The sequence below is a fragment of the Myripristis murdjan genome, chromosome 17, assembly GCF_902150065.1.
Source record: "Myripristis murdjan chromosome 17, fMyrMur1.1, whole genome shotgun sequence".
NCBI classification, from domain to species: domain Eukaryota; kingdom Metazoa; phylum Chordata; class Actinopteri; order Holocentriformes; family Holocentridae; genus Myripristis; species Myripristis murdjan.
This window is the reverse complement of record NC_043996.1, coordinates 10,383,864-10,404,357: the sequence shown is the minus strand read 5'-3', so window position 1 is coordinate 10,404,357 and position 20,494 is coordinate 10,383,864. Positions and strand designations below refer to the sequence as shown.

Sequence of the window (20,494 nt, the reverse complement as noted above, 5' to 3'; positions counted from 1 at the left end):
CAGCATTAAACATTTAGGTATGCGTTATTGTTGTTGTTGTTGTTGTTGTTGTTGTTGTTCTATATAAAGTGAAATAAAACCGTAAACGGATGTGCATTTATTAAAATGACTTATAAATTACCATTTCAGTTAACAATAACAATGAATTTCAGAACAGGTATGTGCTCTAAAGTGTCTGGGCCATTTGGCTGCATTTCTATTTGAGGATGTAAAGCTGGGGGACGGACCTCAGCTGGGACGGTGAATCCCCAGAGAAGCAGGGAGTAACTTTCTCCGGCTGGGGGATTTTTTTCACGGCTCTGGCAGGTTTTGGCGCAGCCCTGCACACTGCAGCGGAGGGGCTAGAGGGACTGGTGAGGACTTTGCGTTCAGTAACAATGTAACAAAGTAAACACTTTTGGATTTAATTTGGTCTTTAACTACTCCTAACAGGACTAGAGTGGATGTTTCACTGTGCGAAAGTGTTGTTTAACTTTTTTTGGTTGTGTTTTGGACATCAGCTGAATTATGGCAAAGCTTTCAAATGAGCGCCTCTCCTCTGTGCGCACAATGCGCACGGCCATCTCGGCAGTCCTCCTCTGCGCGCAGGCCGTGTTTGGCTTTTCGGTAGCCGGGCAGCAGGAGAGCACCTGCGAAGCCAACGGCAGCGTCTACTACGTGGGGGAATGGTATTTTCTGGACTCTGATCACTGTACCCAGTGTGAGTGCACCGCCGAGGGCTCGGCTTGTGCCCGGACGGAGTGCACCTCTCTCCCGGCGGCGTGCATCCATGTCAGCCACTACCCCACCGACTGCTGCCCCAGGTGTGAGAAGATCGGCTGTGAGTACCGGGGAGAGGTGTACGACCTGGGCCAAAACTTCCAGGTAAGCCTCAGTGCAGCAACACACGCGGGTGATGCGCAGTACTCTGTGCTTCTACACAGAAAGGAGTGGAGTGGCCCAGAGCCCACAGTGTCCCTAAATATCTTAAAAGGTGTCTTCCATAATTAATAGAGACACTTAGATACTTTATGGTAATTTTACCCTAAATATTCCCCGAATGTCTGATCGGGTATATGCAGCATACTGTGGTTGATAGTTTTAGTATGCTTCTAGCCTACCTTGTTAAGGTTTGTTATAGTTATTTTTTGCAACGATCCAGTGACTGCGGGAAGAAATTATGCAATATTTCTGGAAAAAGGAAGATAACAAACTCCAAAAATCGTCTTCCTCAAAATGAAGTAATACCTGTGTAGCTTATCCTTGACTCAGAGTAACTACAGCAGCCCAATAACACGTTTAGAGGGATATTTTATTCATGTCACTGCAAAACTACATCCTGAAATATTAGTGCCATGCCACAGGAGCTAAAACAGACCATAAGAAGATAAGGGCAATGCAAACTCACTACTGAGCACCACGGGAATAGAGTGTAACACTGCAATGCGCAATTACGCACGATCCAACAGTACTTTGGATAGAAGTGAGACCCGCGGGACAAGTGCATTTCCCCCCTAAACTGGAATATTATAGCTGTATTAGACTGAACCCGTTTACATCAGGCTGGGTTATACTGGTAGAGCGCCATGATGCTATAGGTAAGAAGAGGTAAATGGCGCCCCCTTTTGAAATGGCATGATAGAGCTTGATGACTTTTTTCCTGTGTTATGATCCATTTATTCTCAGCTTTGAACAATTTGTAATTTCCAGCATGCCTCATAATCCTTCTCACTCTGTTTCCTTTCAATCACTTGTCTGTGTGTGTGTGTGTGTGTGTGTGTGTGTGTGTGTGTGTGTCTGCGTGGGCCTTCATGCATATGTTTCCATGCATGTGTGGGTGGGTGTGCGTGCCATGCGCCTGTGTGTTGGTGTGTATACGTGGGTTGTGTTTTCTTCCCAGCCGTCGGAGTGTGAACAGTGCACTTGTGACAGTGATGGCATCGCCCGCTGTCTGGTTGCAGATTGCGCCCCTCCACCTTGTGTCAACCCCGTCTACCAGCCTGGCAAATGCTGCCCAGAATGCAAGGAGGGTGGGTACACATCAGTCTACACACACACTTCTTTTTGCCCTTCTATGATGTGTCACTAATATGTCTTATAAGCTTTGTGAAGCTGTGTTATTCAAGATTATCACCACCACTGACACTAACATTCACTCCTACATTTATGGATTGCATGATCAAGTGTCGCTTATTAGGCTTGGGATTTTAAAAATTCAATATTGTGATACTGTCTCATCAAAATATCACAGCATTTGATATTGTTCACCCAAACCAACATTTCAAAGAAGTGATTTGAATCTTTTTTTTTTTTTTTTTTTTTTTTTTAAACTCATTCTTCTAAATTAAATGTTTTATGCACAGGAATTGCACATTATTCAAAACTGTTTTGTGTATTCAGAATTTCTTACGCAACCCATGACTTTTACTCTGTGCATCTGTTCAGCTGCTAGATTGTTAAGTTGCTGCCACCCACCACTACCAATACCAAATCTTTACAGATTTTTTTTAACCAAATAGAAGTTAAAAAGACAATGTATATTAATTTGTCATAAACAAAATTCAACATTAAATTGATAAGGATAGTTATCCTATTACCAGATGTTTCAGAATTGCAACTACTGATGCAAATATTGAATTTAAATGTCTAACACCTTTCTGAGTAATAATGGTGGGGCTCAATATTGTCAGTATTATGGGATATTGGCTCAAGCCTATTGCTGATGGTCTGTGTAACGTCTGCCTGCTTATGCATGTCTTTGCTTGTGGTTTGTGTGGAGGTGTAGTCATGATTAACAGTATCATGTGTAATTCCCCCTCCCCTTCAGGTCCTAACTGCTATGTGGATGCGTCCCGTAGCCAGGTCATTCCCGCCGGTGAGCCCGTGTGGGTCGACTCCTGCACCAAGTGCCGTTGTCATGACGGGCAGGATGCCGGCTACTGGGAGGGAAACCGTCTGGCAACCTGCGCCCGCCTCAAAAACTGCACGCCTGAGCAGCCTTCCATCCAGCAAAACTGATTAACACAATCCCCAAAGAACCAACTGGTGCCCCAAAACACACAATCCAGTATGGCTGATTAACTGTACCCATCCTCCATCGCCCAAGAACCCGCCGTATCCTCCAACAGCACGGTCCAACAAAACTGACCAGCTGTACCGCTCAAACTGCCAGCGATCCAACCAAACATGAAGGATTAACTGTCACTTCAAAAAATCACCAATCCAACAGAAGTGAGCAGGAACCAAAGAACTAATTTTAGCCCCCAGTTCATCAGAGCCGATTATTAGCACTCTAGAAGAACAAGCCATCTAACATTATTGTAATACTGATGAGACCTGGGCAATTATTCACAGTATTAGGCAACTGTGCATACTGCATAGCCTTTATTCCTGTTGTGCACATCATTAACATGGCAGAAATTATTTAAAAAAATAAATAAATAAATAAAGCAGATGAGAATTCATCTCTGCCAACAGAACCGATGAGGTACAGTCCTTGAGAACTAATCATCTGTCAGCGCTGAAAACAACCAGAGATAAACACAAGTAGCACACACCGTTAAAAACATACATTGCAATGTTATGGGGGATAAAAAAATCGATAATTTACACAAAAACTGAGATGAACCAGAGCAAACACCAGTCAATTATTATAAATGTAAATACAACTGATACGCTTGTAGCACAGGCTTACACTGCAATAAATCTCCATCTGAACAAGTCATTTAGTCTCATATTCAGTCTTAAAATCTGACAAGTGGTATGAGATAATCCCACTTGTTTCCAGTGCATTTTCACTTGTTTCCAGAATTATTATGGGAGCAACTGCAAAACACAGCAGAATAAGGAAGGCAGGGTAATCTCATCCCATTGGTAGCATTTGTAGCTATTACTTACCTCAGGGTGTCTCTCATTTCCCGACATCTTTTGGACTTCGGAGAAACACAAGGCAGGTGAAGTCGTGCTGATTCCCTAATAACTACAGCACACTGGGATTTTATTACATTATGATGCTGAGAGGAGAAAGCTGCCAACGTTATTGGATGGTAATAATTTTGTAATGAACCTGTCACGGAATGATGCAACACCAAAAAGCATGCACAAACTGTGATGCAATTTAGACTAGGACATGGCTTGGGAAAGCAACAAACTGTTTGTAATTCTAATATGAATCTCGTAAAACACTTTTCATACTAATTGAAATGTCATGTATAAGACTATGGCGTAATGTACGACTGTATGGTAGTTGTAGACATGGGCATATCTGTAAACGGAGTTTCTTTTAATGAAATGCTAGTTGTGCATGTAGGCTGTATTGCAGAAATAGTTTAATTTACTGCTGTATTCTTTCCTTGGGAAACATTGAGCAGTTTGTCATAGAAACAGGCAATTTTCACATTATCAGTGCATACAGCTGCCACTGACTCTCTAATCAGTTTGACATACAGAATCAAATGTGTGATTATGATATTCTCTATAGGTTTAAGATACACTTGCAGTTCTATGTCATCTTTCAGCTCAATCATAAGGGACATTTTCATTAAAACCAAAAGAAAGAGCGCCATTGTGTTATTTGCGGCGCTTGGGCCCATGCTGGCATGGATTTACTTTCCACAGTATTCTGTAAAATGCCCAAGCAAAAAATTTACCATTATAATGGACAAGCTGTCATTATATTTTCACAACCATGATTGGACCTGAAAGGTTCACTGTTGACCAATCATAGAGCATGACTTAACTGCAGTTGTAATGTCCTTTAATTAACTGAAGTGAAAGGGAACTGAGGCCAAAGTCATCTCCAATGTATGTAGCATGAGATACTGAGTGACGCCTGTCTTCAAGTCACGATTTTTACTGACTCTTGTACAGTCGTAAAAATTAAAAAAAAAACTTTTTTTTTCCATGTCCATTAACTATCTCTGTCTCTCTGGCTCCTTGTGTTTTGAGCCTCTCTGCCTTTAGCGAACTATTTGTTGTGCTTTTATGCCTTTTTTTTGATAAAATAACAGCCTTGTTTCTGTGAAGATTTCCCTGTAGAGTTTTTCCTGCTGACAGTTTGGGGCCAGTGCTCTCCTCAAAACAATAAAAAATAAGAAGTGTTAGAGAGAGAGAGAGAGCTACTGCTGTAGCTTTGCTTTATTAGACAGAATACAGGAAGGGCAACAGGAAAGATGGAAGAGAAAGAGAAAACGGGTGACAGGAAAAGCCGGAAGCTGGATTCAAACTCCAAACAGCAGAGCACCTCAGCATCCTGAGGAACAGTAACAGGTTTGGTTGTTATGGCAACAGGAGACGGGAAGCATGGTGGCCAGAAGTCACAGATATTACTTTGAAAAGCTGTGGGATCACAACAGTCTGCAGGTGAAAACTCATAAAAAGTTGAACACAGACACACAGCAAAAGAAACGGACAGCAGCATCGCCACACAATCTTTAACCGTCAGATTTATTGATTGTATAGAAAAAGTAGGTTTGATATGACATAATGCATTCTATATAAGATATAACATTTTCAACATTCAATGTACAAAAAACCTTAGCTAGAGATACAGTAAATCTTTAAAAACGCCCACAGCTCTTGAAAGTCCTGTCTGCTGTCTGTGGCAGAGCAGCAAAACTGTATTTGAAAACCGTTTCAAATATTTCGCCACTGGAGGCGCGCCTGACACCTGGAACAGCTTCAAAAGTCAAGCACTGTAAGTCAATTAAGGAATATCAAGCGCTCCTCGTTATTTTTCCTTGTTTCCCAGTAACTGAAGCTTATTCAAATACTATTTTACCAAAGTTTGCCTTGTTCATCTTTACATATATAACCACCATTATTGTTTATACACACTGCTGCCCATGAGCCCTCATTGCTCATTTTCTAGTTTCTTCATATAAATGCCACAACAAAAGGGGAAAATGGTTGGCTGTGATGTTTTAGAGCAGCACTGACACATTTAAAGTCTTAGTTCAATAGTTTAATTATAGAGGAAATGAGCAGCCTTTCTGCTGTCATCTACATAGGGTACACACAGGGTTCACATCAACAGGTGAGGTAAAAGAAAATGAAATGTATTTGGACAAAAAGTAGAAAAATTATGACTGCATTATAAGCTCAATATCAGCCCTTCGCAAAAAAAAAAAAAAAAAAAAAAAAAAAATCCAAGAAATGGCACATAGCCGTGTCACTGGGTCCACAAAACCATTTAATTTCTATGCCATGAAAAAGCGACTTCTCCAATTCATAAACCTGTATAGCAAAGCAATTGTGGAAAATTACAGAGGGCAGTGCACATTGCAAAAGAAAGGTTTGTGTTGACCTCTGTGTGTGCAGTCTCCCTGCTGAGGACAGCAACACTCACACCAGGAGAGTAATGCACTCTGAAATAAAAAGGCATCGAAATATATGAGAGATAGAGGGATGGAGAAAGAGATGCAGTGAGAGGGATATGAAGGAAAGGACGAGAGGGAAAAGGAGAGAGCAGGTGATTCACTCCACAAAACAGAGATTTAAAAAGATGTATATGAGTCGGAAGAGAGAGGACGGATAAATAAATGAAGATAAAATAACACTGGCACAGATTCACAGCCCTGTCGATATCTTGTTGAAAGATGCGGCGCTCTTTGGAGACACAGCTGTGTGTGAAGTGGGCCTCCCATCGAAGACAACAGTGTGCCACTGACACATGCAGCATGGATTGGCAGAATGAGACAGAAAAAAAAGGCAATGAAAGGGGAGATAATGCGGAGAAGAAAAGGGGAAATTGTCGGGAGGCTTGTAACATGTGCACGTGCGTGTGTGTGTGTGCGTGTGCGTGCTGTGACTAGGAGTGTGTGTTGGAGGAGAGAGGGGCAGTCAAATCTTCCAACAGGCTTCTGGCTAAGATAACCGAGCGCCAAACAGATGGGAACATTTTTGCTTCAAGGCCGAGCGAAGATAAGACTCACAATACATGATTTTAACCAGATTAAAAGCTGCACTTTAGGCTTTCAGATACAAATTTCAAACAATTAAAGCACTGCACACAAACCTTCGACAATTAGGCTGCCTGATGCATATTTCCAAGGTAGGGGTGAAACTTCTTGTGTAGGTTTGTATCATCATGAAGAAGCACTTCTTAGGCTTTTTCAGAGCACAAGAAATTTAGGAATCATACGTTGTCTTAAGACGCTCATTTCAGCACTTATATCAGGTCAGAAAACAGCAAACAGCACAGTTAATTTACCCCACAAGTGACCATCTATAAGCGCAGGTCTTCGTCACACGACTTCCCCCAAAAACAGTGACCTTGAATTAAAAATAAACTCTTCCGGCGCTGTATTACTTATCTTTCCGCTTGCTGTATTTAACTTCTGAAGGCATCAGTTTGGCATTTAGGCATTACTAAAACAGAAGAAAAGAAAGTGGCAAAAACAAAACAAAGGGAAGAAGAGTGACAGATAAAAGCTTAAAACAGTCAAAGGCTTTCATACACTGATGGAGGAAAATCATGAACCAAGGTGCTGTTTGTTCATTTTTCACAGAGGTAAGAGGAGACGGCGCATTATTGAGTTAAAAATGTTAAAAATAATAACAACAGCTTGCTCCTCGTCTGCTGTTTGTGGGTCTCTCTGTTCCACCCTTAATCTCAGTTAAATTGTTCCAGTAAAAATGTCCTACACCGTTGCATGTTTGATTCATTAAGCACATCGTTTCAGAAATCTGACAGCTCGATTAAATGAGATTCCCATAAAAAAAACCTTGACGTCTGATGATAATGAAATGTGAAGCGGAAATAGGGACGTCAGTCAAACTGCTCAAACACTAACTTCTCATTACAGCCTGAAAAATTCACAATCTCCACCAGCACAAGACTATTACCTCATAATTTCCTCCTCCCGGATATGATAGCCTTTTTCCCCCCTTTCTTTTTTGGAAAAAGATTGAAAAGAAAAGATACCAACAGAAGAGAATGGTGTAGTAGTAATAGTATTAATAGAGTTTTTAATGAATGGTGATACTTTTTTTTTTTCATTTTCATTAAACTTCCAGGTTACATTGTCATCTCCAAAATGACCTCCAAAAAATCATTAATTCACACCCGATCTTCCCTGTGAAGCAAAGGAAAAAAGTCAAAAGAGTCAGATTTTATTTCCACAAAGCTTTCGTCTTTAAAACATGAGCCTGGAATCTATTCTGAAACCTCGAGTATGATTTTTAACCCTCTGTGTTCCAGACTAGTTCAATGTCCCAGCACATTTTCTCATATTTTTGTAGTTTTTGTACTAGGGAATGCACAAACTAGTACGTTCAGACCAGTGATGGTATCTCAATGGGTGAATTTACATTTTTTTTTTTTTTAATACTGCATACATCACACCCAAAATAGAGCTCTTGGAATGAATGATAAATAGAAGACAGACTCTCTAGAAGCCTAATCTGCAGTCTGTCCCACATGGGGTTAAAATCATAACTGAGCCTTCAGTATAAATCTGGCCTACTGTCTGCGGTCCCTTCATTTGATTTCAAAGGCATTCCCCCGGGTAGTCCCACCTCATTGTACTCTGCACAGAAGAAAACCTTTCATATCTTCAATATGTTTATTCTCACTGTAAAACTTTTTGATCACTCCAATAAGTTTCTGGTTCCAACGACTTTAGTCTATATATATATATATGTAAAAAAGAGAGACCAAAAGAGACTTCTCGGTGTTGTAGTAGTGGACGAGCATCAAACATGTTTTATCTTTGTGTCCCAGCACCGTTTTGAGTCTCCTGCTGTAGACGCAGGCACAATACACATTCATTGACTGATATTGGAGCGTCTGATTGACTAGCAGGGTCCAAAGTGAACCCTGACCCAAGCGACAGTGTGTCAACTGTCCCGAATCACCGATATGTGAGTCATCCAGTGTCTTTGATATGCGAGTCATCTCATGTCTTTGATATTGTGTGAAGCATCCAATAAGACTCCACTGACCACCACTGCAAGTCATCATATTATGGTCATGACTTAATTTGCCTGCGATAGAACTCCACTTTCTGTTGACAGCCATTGTATATCTTCTGATACTGTTTCCGTTGATGAACTTGGTAAGATTTGTTCTCCTGAATGAAGACACTAATGCTCTCTTCCCCTTTTTCCTTGTGCAACTGAATGCATGTTTTCCTGTTGGTCCAGTCCAGTAGGATTCATTCCTTATAACTGTATCACCTAGCAGCTTCTTAAAGACCCCATTCGCCTTCAATTTTCAGTATTCCAGGGAATGATCTTGGATACTCACGGATACTCCATTGGATGTGGTCCAATATCCCAAGATCTCCCGCTGGATACTGTCCAGTGTGTCTGAGAATATTGTTGGCTAGTCTCTCATCTTTCAGGGCCAGTTCCTGTTCAGTATCCCCAGATATTCTCCAGTATTCCGTGGAATGTGACTGGCTGTCTTTCTAGTTTCCACTCTTGACGTAATTCAGGCACCAACCATTGTTTTGGCGTTTGATGCTTGAGGTTCTGAAGTCACTGACAGATCAAGGTGGGTGGGGTGGGGGAGAGGTTGCAACCCTGCCATTGGTTGCTTAAGAAGAAGTGGGCGGAGACAGCCTGAGTCCCAAACAAAAGAAATGGCAACCTGAAGGAAAGTCTCAAACAGAGAGACGGAGAGAGGTTGAGAGAGAGACGGAGAGAGAGAGAGAGCATGATGTGCTTGTGAGTCCTCTTCCTTCGCCATCATCCTTCCCTCCTACGTCTTTCCAGATGTCTGACACACATGGTTCCTCTGCTCGCTCGCTCTCTCTCTCTTTCTCTCTCTCTCTCTCTCCTTCCCTCTCACCACTCAACATCTCTCATCTCCTCCTCTCTCGCTCCCTCTCTCAGCCCTTGAAGGGCCTGGGTGGGGGCTTGCCGATCTCCACGGAGATATTTGTGTAGAGAGGGAACCGCTTGACCTGAACCAGTCTGTAGGTCAGGGAGCTGATGCCATCCCTCTTCATTGTGTTCTTCGTGTTCTGTATTTTATTGAATCTGAAGGGAAGGAGAGAGTGAGAGAGAGAAAAGAGGAAAAAAAGGAAAATGAGGGCACAAAGAAGGAAACACAAAATCTGAATATTGATGGAGATCATATCTTATTTTGGTCACCTCAGTCCAAGGAATCAAGATAAGAAAAAAAAAAAATCACCATTCTTACAAGAAACCCCTCTCCTCTGATAGAGCAGTGTGTGTATTTTAATGTGTGTGTGTGTGTGTGTGTGTACGTGAGAGGCATATATGTGTGTCCGTCTCATTGCCTTGGCAGAATTTAGGTTGCTGTGTGCTCAGCTCTTATACACAGCATCTGCCACATACTGAGCATCAGCAGTCTAAACAAAGAAGATTAAATGAGTCTACAGTGATACACGGTGCACTGATAAATATGCATCATCTGCTGCATTATGCACAATAGAAAATACTTGCAGATAATGACAGGCATGCATTATGGATTAGGAAATATCTAAGAACTCATCATTAGCAGTGTTCTCAGCCGGTTATAAGGTACACATGCAGTTTCCGTTGCTATGCACATGTTGTCCAACAGGTGGAGCTAGAGCATTGCGCTGTGAATGAGTGGGAACTATTATCTACTATATCCTCCTGTGCTGTTTGAATTACGCTTGAATATCCCCTTCCCATTGGCTGGGGTTCAGCTGTTACATCAGCATCTGCTATGCATTTGATTTTAGGGTTAAATACAGGAAATAATCTACGACGGGGTTTCATCAAACAGTTATATAGTTTGTGATGTGACCTCTGGCACTGAAATGGCTCGGTAATGCGAAATCTTCCTGTAATAATATCAATTTTCCAGCCAGCCGGAATGGAAATGAGGCCACAGTGTGCCAATGTCTAACAGCAAGTGTACAAAACACCGCAAGCCACTTGTCTTAAAATACCCTTTCTTTGTGTGAACAGAGAGAGAGAGAGAGAGAGAGCTGATGCATCCGAATGGCCAGCTGTGCTCATTCACTTCTGAAAAGATGGCAGTGACTGATGTCTTTTTGTATGATACGCTCGGACGTACAACTGGAGTTGGCACACCGGTCCGACACAGACCACTGGCTCTACAGAACCTTGTCAGATCTGACTAGTGGAGATCTCTCTCTCTCTCTCTCTCTCTCTCTCTCTCTCTCTCTCTCTCTCTCACTCTCTCTCTCTCTCTCTGTGTATCGCTTCCTCTTTCCTCTCTCTCAAATCAGATCAAAAAGAGCTTTGCTGGCATGAATGGAAGAAGCAAAACTGTTGTCAAGCATCTTTCCCTTGAACCGTAACACAATAAGATATAAATAGAATTATGGCGTCTCTGTCCCTTCCCAATGCTTGGCACTGCAACTGAACAGAAAAGGGGGTATGAGTTCAAGAGAGAGTGAAAGGAAGGGAAAGCGAGGAAGGGGGAGGGAATGAGAGGAGATAGCAAAAAAAAAAAAAAAAAAAAATGGGATAGGCAAACTTATGAATAAATAAATAAATAAATACACGAGAAAGAGAACGGTAGACACACGAGGAGAGATGGAGGAAGACAAACAGAGTGAATGAGAGCTAGAGGAGAGAGACCTCCATATAAATCTATCAAACGGTGGAGATTAAAAGCAATAAGCTGATCATGTTGCACTTAATCCAACACACACACACACACTCTCACACACACACACACACACACACACACACACATTTGTATTGTATTTTGGACAGATAGAGGACAGGTCAGAGAAAGACAAAGGCAATCCTAGTACATATTCACTGTAGTATAAAACAAGAACTAGCTAGGACTTACTCATTAGCCTGATTTCCAGTTTAACTCCAAACTGGGCTAAGCAGAGCTCTATTTTTCTATTTTAATTCCACGCCGTGTCTCCCAGGAAAACATTTCTGGAAATCTTTTAGGGATCTTTAACAAAAGCTTATCATTGCCAGCTACACAGAGTTATTTTGCTCTTGTTATATGTTTTGAGGCTGCCTTGGTGAGTAGCACTTGACAGTGTTGCAGAAAAATGTCTGTATGAATTCCAGATTAGAGAGTGACCTAAAGCCCTATTAATGGTGAATGCTATTTTACAGAGGCCACACACACATACACACTAACGCACATACACACTCACATCCACCCACCCACGCTCACATATCGTATCAGCGCTGTCCCAGGATGATAACTTATGAATGGAATATTGAACAATGCTACTGTGGTAGTCATTCATTTGGTATGCATAAAGCACCGTTTGCTAGACAGAATGTGTGTGTGTGTGTGTGTGTGTGTGTGTGTGTGTGTGTGTGTGTGTGTGTGTGTGAGTGTGAGTGTGCGTGAGTGCATGCTAACTGATACTAGCGGATGGTGATGAATGTGGTGCTTTCTTCCTTCCGCTGGTCCAATATCTCATTGCTATGCTTAACCAGCATCTCAGAAGAGCTGAACGAATGGACTCCTGTGTGTGTGTGTGTGTGTGTGTGAGAGAGAGAGAGAGAGAGAGAGAGAGAGAGCGCAGCGGCAACAGTTAACATTCATCAAACAGTTCAGATACTGCTTTCCTTAGGTAAACGCCGGACATTTAGGCTGGGACTCCAGATAAACTCTCTTTAAAGGCTCAATCATTAATCTGAATCTAAATAAAGGGTAGCCCTGCAGCTGAAAACGAAATATGGAAATAAAAGCTCAGTGTAATGGTTGAATTGACTAATAGCCCCCTTCATGTATAGTCAAATGAGTAAAAATGAGTTTTTAAGAAACATTACTTTTGTGTTTAGTTTGTGCTGATAGCAGATGCAGGTAGAGAAAACAGGCCTGTGTTTGCCTCGGGATGCGTCTGTAAGACTCCTGACTCGCACACCTCGTTTGTTTCGAAAGTATTCAATTGGCTCGGAGCTAAAAATATTTCCAATCTTCTCTGTCCCTCCATTTCAGGATATCTTAGATCCTCTAATCAGAAGCTTTTGACCATTCCCCCATCCCATCTGGTGCTTTTGAAGTGGCTGCCCCCAGTCTGTTTACCCATATCCCCCTCACGTCTACCCCTACTGTTGGCATTTTTAAAGCTCATTTAAAAACCCACCTTTTCTCCCAGGTGTCTATAGTGTCTTTTAATGTATTTTAATTTGTTCTAATGCTTTGACTGCTTATGGATTTATTCTTTTATTGTGGAAAGCACTTTGGTGAGCACTGGCTGTTCTTTTAGACGTGCTCTACATATTAAGGTGACTTGACTGCATGTTGAACTGCCTGGGGGTAAGAAAGTCGTGAAACGATATACTGGAAAAGTCCAGCTTGTCTAAAATCTGGCCCGTCTCATATTCTCATGTGCTCAAGAATACGAGGGAGAGATGAAGCGCACTCAGACTGTCTTAGCTCTCTGTTGGCCTTAAAACTTTCAAGTTTCACTCTCCTACTTTTCTCCCTTCCTGATGTTCTGCCTTCTCTCATGACAATTTCAGTCAAGGAAAAGCTTGACAAGTTGACTGACTGAATGCTTGACTGAAGGTTCGAAACCACTGTGGAAAAATCAAAATACTGGCAAAACTGTACTGAAAGAAAGCGAATTTCTTTGAAGGAACAGTTCACCCAAATATTAAAAAAAATATGTATTTTCCCACTCGATGCAGGCTATCCATCCATGTAGTTTCTGTGATTTGAGAAACAAGGAGTACAAATTAGGAGCGGACAGATACAGCTTGCCGTATTCTTCGACAGGAAAGAGTTTTCAACAAAATTCTTCGCCCTGTGGGCTTGAGAATTATGCATCTGTGTCAAAATAGAAAGAGCAGTTGCTGCTGAGTTTTTTACATGTATTTTATTTTATTTTTGGACGATAAAGCCCCCTAAAAAAAAACACTTATCCAGTAGGGGTGGAGCAATTTATTGATAATTCAATATATCGCGATACTTCCTCTTGTGATGCATTATCATTACACATGCGCCAAGTATGATGTTTGAGTTTTAACCTTAATTTGCACAGATACTGATTTGAGCTCCTTTGGCGGGTATTTGTTCCCTGCCTTTAGCTATTTGAGCTGGAACAGTTCTGTCATGTTCATGGTGCATTTGCTGTACATATTAAAACACCAGAAAACATGAATGATTTCTGCTTACTGAAAGATAAATGCCTTTTCCAGGCTAATTTTCTTCTTCAGTGACATATATCATGATGTATCATAACTTACAATACATTGCATATCGCAGAATCGCCTGTATCGTGACACCAGCATTATCGTGAGTAAAATATTGTGATGGTCTCGTATATCCTCAGTGATTCCCACTGCTACTATCCAGCCCTATTTGGACTGAGGTGAAGGGAGACAAAACCTCACCAAATCACCCAGAAACAATCTGGATGGCTAGACTGCACTAGTGTTTAATAGGATTAGGAATAGGATTATATATATATATATATATATATATATATATATATATTTTTTTTTTTTTTTTTTCTCTTTTTTTTTTTCTTTCTGCATTTTGGGTGAACTGTTCCTTTTTAGAGATGACAAACTAGTCCAAAGACAGAAAGATAACAAAGAAAGTAAAGTAAGAAAGAAATAAAGAAAAACATTCCTGCGAATGTCTTGCCTCCATCCACACTGCATCCAGCTGGTCATTCCTACTCCTACATCAGTTGCTTTGAACTAAGCTATATTTAAAATAAATAAATAAATAGATAAAAAAGCCCCCCAAAAAAGAAACCAAAATATCTGAGACATTATAATGAGTGTCCAGGGGGGCTGTAAAAAGGAAGTTGGCACCAACTAACAGGCCTCTATTTTCTGCCCCTTGCTACAGTTATGAATAATGTATCGCTCCCAAATAAATAGCGTTCCTGTTGGTGTCACCTCTTATTGAGGACGTCTGTTCCATGGACCACAGAGAGAGAGAGAGAGAGAGGAGAGCGATGAGAGAGGAGGAGGAGGAGGAGGAGGAAAAGAGGAATTGAGCATCAAATAGACGCACACACACACACGCACACACACGGACACAAACACTTTCTCTCAGTCTAGTGGCTGATTTATTGATTTTGATGAAGGCAACTAGACTAGTCTGACCCAGCCTGCTCCCATCTCTATTGGTGTCATTTCAGCAAGCAATTACTGAGAGATCGCTGAATCTCCTCCTCCTCCTCCTCCTCTCTCTACCTCTTTCTTGCTCTCTCTCTCTCTCTCTCTCTCTCTCTCTCTCTCTCTCTCTCAAACATACACATAAACCCACAAACAATGATGGATGACATAGCATGCAGGCCTGGTTATTTCAGACAGTCTTCATATTGAAGATATCGGTGCCACTTTCCAATACAGATTGTTAATTTTACAGATGAACCTCTTGGAGATTGATGGCTGACATCTCACTTTCATCAGCTACTCGCAGTAAAAAAGTGTCTCTGTCATCTCTGTTCAGATGATATCACAGGGTCCCATTCGTGGTTACTTTGTCCACCTGTGAGGTGACGGGTTTTGTCTTTATGGAGAGGGGTGCGCACAGCTTTTTTGACCAAACGAGGAGCCACATTAAATCAAAATGCAATCGATAAAAAATGCATGAATGCAGATCCAAGGGGCAGGCAAGCCTGTCTCTTCTCAAGCTCACCTCACCCACATACTTTGTTTCAACAGTCTAATGAGCTAAATAAGCTAGCTGTTTCCTACAGTTTGCATTAGCAATGCTAAAAAAAAAAGCTAACAAGTTGTTTTGCTGTGAAGCAGAGTGAGAAGTGCGTGCAGAAGTGTGAAATCAAACCAAAACTTAAAAAAAAAAAAAAAAAAAAGAAGAAGAAGAAAGAAGATAAAAATGCCCTAAACGTAGGGGCGAAACACCATTATGCTGCTACACTCCTTGGTCTAGTCCTCCACAAACATGTCCCAATTAATTAATCTCTGTGAAAACAACAACAAGTCACTCAGTTAACATGTTCGTTCTCTCACAGCGGCGATGGGAAATGTTTTGATCAAGCTCTTCAAACGGGAAGAGCACAGCCGCCTGCGTTTTGAGTGCCACCTCAACCATTTATTACATTAAGTGCCTACTTGTAAGTATGGCTCAAACTACACCACTGACTGATTATGCTTCCTCAAGTGTTCGCAGACGAGAGAGAATGAATGTAAAGATGCACAAAACAAATAAGGATCGGCACTAAGGCTGATTGCGCTTGCTCTTGAAAAACGATATGGGAGGATTCTATAAGAGTGATTAGTTGAGGCGTAGGATTGTGGTGATTCCTTTTTTTTTTCATTATGATGCCACTACAGTGATGTGACACTGATAAAGAGGTTTTCAAAATTCATTCTCTGGGGATAGAAAATCCCTCTGGGTAGTTTTCTCACTCTGCTTTCCAGTTGTGTGGGGATTTTTGTAGAACTTTCCAGCCCCCGCCTCCCAAATAATTAAAAAAAATCTCAAAGATGAAAGCTTCCCATGTTCGATTGTAAATAATTAAAGTTGATGACACAAAAGAAACCCTCTGGAAGAGCCTGGCTGTAAAATGGTTCTCAAACTTGCTGCAAGTGCAAGAGCGAAAATGTGTGAATGTACCTGCAGTAATCCCGATACTGCCATGCAAAATGAAGAAAGTGAAATTGATGCTTTTCCAAAGAAAGATTGCAAAAGGAGAAATCCAAAAAGAAAAAAAACTCAAATCTTGTTTATTTGGATGCACATTAGCTATGGCAAAAAACAGTCAGTCCTCTTCCTGGAGTCCACACACAGCTCTTGCAGCTGACAATTTCTCCAGAAAATTGAAGGGAGCCTTTTTAATCCTCTTATAACTCAATTTAGGGGCCACACCCAGTCTCTGAACACTGCAGTGGCATAGTCCTCTCCAACTGCTGCCACTTAATGTCATCTGAAATCAAAATAAAAGCATACTGGAGGAAGGAACACGGCTCACAATATCTTTATTCTCCTCTAGATACATCAGCAATTGATTTTTGGTTTGAGAAGCATCGTTGTCTGGCCTATCCAGCCATGAAAACAGGGGCTCTTAGAGGAGAATAAACAGTGATAATCCATGTTTAAGCAGCTTAATGTGAGGTGCTATACTCCTGGTGATTAATGTGTCTAGAAGGGCTCATCTCTGGATACTGGGTCTCATTCATCAAGCCATAAAATAACTCATTTGTACAGGGAAGCATTTTCACACATTTGTCTGAAAAGCGGTTTAAATGGGTGTAGCCAAAAGAGCAACATTTAAGCTGCGGGGCAGCATCTTTGAAAGGCAATGTTTGGTTTATTAAATATGCTTTGTAAGGGACATTTCACAGTGTTTAATCTCGCAATGATCAGAAAGGGCAAGCCATGATCTTTGGGGGGATTTTTTTTCTCAGTCTTCTGACATTTTTGCTTGTGCGTCCCTTCTCTCCCTGTCTGCAACCCACATCCATGAAAAGCTCTTACTCTCGCTTATCTTGCAAGAGAAGGCTCTCTGGCTCTTTGGATACCATTCAAGAGCCATTGTATTATGTCTATATCTCAGCAGCACACTGCCCTGTAGCTAACAATCAAGGATATTGCTTTGACATTACAGTAGACAGAGACTCAGCATTTAGCAACACTGGGCACTGAACTCACTCATTTGAGCTGAAACCACGTTTTAATAAAAATTGCAAAGACTAAAGTTTCAGCTGAAAATGAAAATGTACCACGGCCTCTTTGGAAAGCATATCTGATATTTATTTAACATGTCTCGCCCATGCATTTCATCAGCTTCGAGCATTAATCTTTTAGCATCAATCTATAAACATCTCTCGAAAAGTGTGAAAATGTTGATACATCAGTCATTTGGGGAATGTTCCTCTCTCTCCGTCTTCTAATATTTTCACATATTGGGGTAGATCTGTATTCCATAACACCATCCGCAACTCCTGCGGCATCAGAAATATTTAACCGGTGTTTTCTTCTTGTTCTAAATTGTTGGTACATGGTACAATTGTTGGCCTCACTGCGCTGACCCACAGAGCTCAGTGTTATCATTTCTCGATGCTTTTCAGGTTGGAGATGGTGAAATGTACCGATGTGACCAGTAAGCACAGAACATGGAAGCCGCCTGGGTGGGTCAAGCCAATAAGTAATGTTCTTCTATTGCTCAACTCCTACCGAGCTGTCCCAGAGAAAGATCCCCCCACTGATATTCTTACTCTGTTAGATATCCATCTGTGATATTCTGAGCCCTCCAGGAGTTATTTGGGATGAAGTGTTGTGGTTTAATTTTTTTTTTTTTTTTTTTTTTTTTGGTGCATCAACATCTCGACCTCTGACAACCGCTATGGCTGTGAACTTGTGGCTTTCGTTCACAGGTGGATATACAGTGCTTCTGTGTAAATCTGGGAGGAAAGATATGAAAGATATATTACTTATTACATGGCTGTGTCTAGTTTTGCAAAGATGGACAGAATATACACCAATGTTAATATATCCTGTTTTGACCATTATGCATAATCAAAAGCAAAGGTCTTGATGTGTGTGCATCTGTCCAGTATCCACCTGTGCCCGCTGATGTTACCACCGTCTGCCAAGACAGCCAGCTCTCTTTGGCTGTGGTTACACTTCTCTTTTCAACGCGACTTTGCCAGGATGGATTAACCGTCCACTCTGTGCGCCCCGAGATCAGATCTTGCTTGTATTTGGATCCAATCAGCCAGACCACGTGCTGAGTTGGCCTGGCTTGCATTGAGTTTGGATCTCAGTGAGGTGTGGACAGCGTGTGGACACAATCTGGGCAATTTATCACTACATATAGTGCAATATATCCATGCAGGAATAAATCTGATCACTATCTGATGAGGTAGGTCACACTGAAGTGTCAAGTCTGGACACGTATGCGGACACAGCTGAGATGGGCTCTGATGCATCCAATCACCAATGCTGCTTTGGAAAGAACCACGAGGTCAAAGGGCAACCAGTCACGTGATTAAATCCTATGTGCATGTCCTGTTTTTATTTTACAAATACGTTTCCACCACCAATTATCGCATCTATCAAATCAACTTCATGCAAAGCAAACATATAAATTTGCAGCTGCATTATGGGGATTTTAATTGACATTCGCTTTTTCCATCCAGCATTTTCTTATCTGATACAGCAAAATGTGCAAAATGTGCAAGGGGTAGATAGAAACATGGTTAATGTGAAGTCACGCTGTTTACGCTAAGCCAATTATCTGCAGGAATAAGAAAAATGCACTACCAAACAAAAAAATCTGCCCAGAAATGCAAAATACACACATAGGTGCTTCTTACAGTGTTTTACAGTAGATTTTTGCTCCTGTGGAAGTGGCCGCAGTTTTGACTGTGAAGCAGTGGTTGTAGATGAAGAAGTTGGAATGTAGTGTCTGAATTGTGTAGCTGTGCAACAAAAGCAGGAAAATCGATCTGATGTGAAGCAGGAAAACAAGTGCGGACTATGATGCAGTACCTCTGTGGGTTGGGCTCGTTGTGTTTGTCTCTCTCGTGTTTAATCATTCTGTAGCGGCCGATCCGAACGTCTGGCCTGGACACCTTCATGCCGTTCAGAGTGATCCTGCAACACATACAAATAAAATATCAGAGAGAGAAGAATATGGATGGAGAGAGAAAAAGAGAGAGAGAGGGGGGTTTGCAGGATTCAGACTAGCAAAATATACAGACTTAGAAAACTCTACTTACTAAAGGAATAGTTCATCCAAAATGTCTGCAATCTCTCCTTTCAAATAGTTTCTTTGTGATTTGGTTTCCAGTCTGCCGTGAACTCCCCTGCCTCTCTGCACACAAGTACAACGGCGCTGGATGGGTATTGTTTTGTGGAGCTCAAACCATAACAGATTTACATTTGAAAACCCCAACAGTAATGGCTCTTTTCAAAAACACTGACACTGATCCCCAACAAAACCTGCAACACTTGGGGGGTGAGGAGATTTTTAGAGTACTATCCTGCCAGGAAATAATTCCTAATAAATTAATACTGAGGTGAGGGAAAACAGGGAATATTGCAGCAGACTGGAAACCTCACCAAATCACACAGGAACTATCTGAATGGAAAGACTGCACTTTGGGCAAGTGCGAAAAACCTTTTGTATTCTGGATGAACTGTTCCCTCAACCCAAAAGTGCTGTGGTAGCACAGTATTGTTGTTGGAGTTTAGAAAAATGTAACAGGTGAGTTCAAATGCCAATGTTAATGCAAAGTAGATGCAAAAGTTTAGTGTGTAACTGTTAACTTAGGTCTACATTATATCTGGTAAAGAGAAACAGATGCTTTTGTTAAGCCTGTATCAGAAAATACGGAATTGTTTAGTGTGAAGAACAAGTGTGTCGACCTGCGTCTTCGCTGAATCTTCTGGTATGTGTGTTCTTAAAATCAAAATATTAAAAATATATGTCTGTGGTCTTTTTAAAAGCGGTTAAGATAAACAAAATCTTCTAGTCTACACCAACCTTAAGGAGCACATACTAAACAACTCCCGTAAGCAGTGCACATTGCAAAAAGCTTTACAGATGAATCCATGCACTAACAAACAAGCAAGCAGGTACTCTCCAGCACCTTAAAATAAAAGACAGATGTGGTCAGAGACATTTATTGC

General features: G+C 41.3%; 2 protein-coding genes across 2 annotated transcripts in view; one reads left to right on the top strand and one right to left on the bottom strand.

Annotated features, from left to right (window-relative positions):
• The first annotated feature begins 346 nt into the window (after positions 1–346).
• LOC115375826 (von Willebrand factor C domain-containing protein 2-like) lies at positions 347–3,247 on the top strand. Its single transcript, XM_030075393.1, has 3 exons — positions 347–864; positions 1,880–2,009; positions 2,807–3,247. The coding sequence occupies exons 1-3, from the start codon at positions 508–510 to the stop codon at positions 2,995–2,997; spliced, it is 678 nt and encodes a 225-aa protein (XP_029931253.1). The 5' UTR covers positions 347–507; the 3' UTR covers positions 2,998–3,247.
• A 6,401-nt stretch (positions 3,248–9,648) lies between these two features.
• Positions 9,649–20,494, bottom strand: part of b4galt2 (UDP-Gal:betaGlcNAc beta 1,4- galactosyltransferase, polypeptide 2) — a 144,993-nt gene continuing 134,147 nt past the window's right edge. The window contains exons 6-7 of the mRNA XM_030075405.1: positions 19,352–19,456; positions 9,649–9,963 (exon numbers count right to left, since the gene is read on the bottom strand). Of these exons, the coding sequence (XP_029931265.1) occupies positions 9,813–9,963; positions 19,352–19,456 (256 nt within the window). The 3' untranslated portion in view covers positions 9,649–9,812. The remainder of the gene's footprint in view (positions 9,964–19,351; positions 19,457–20,494) is intronic.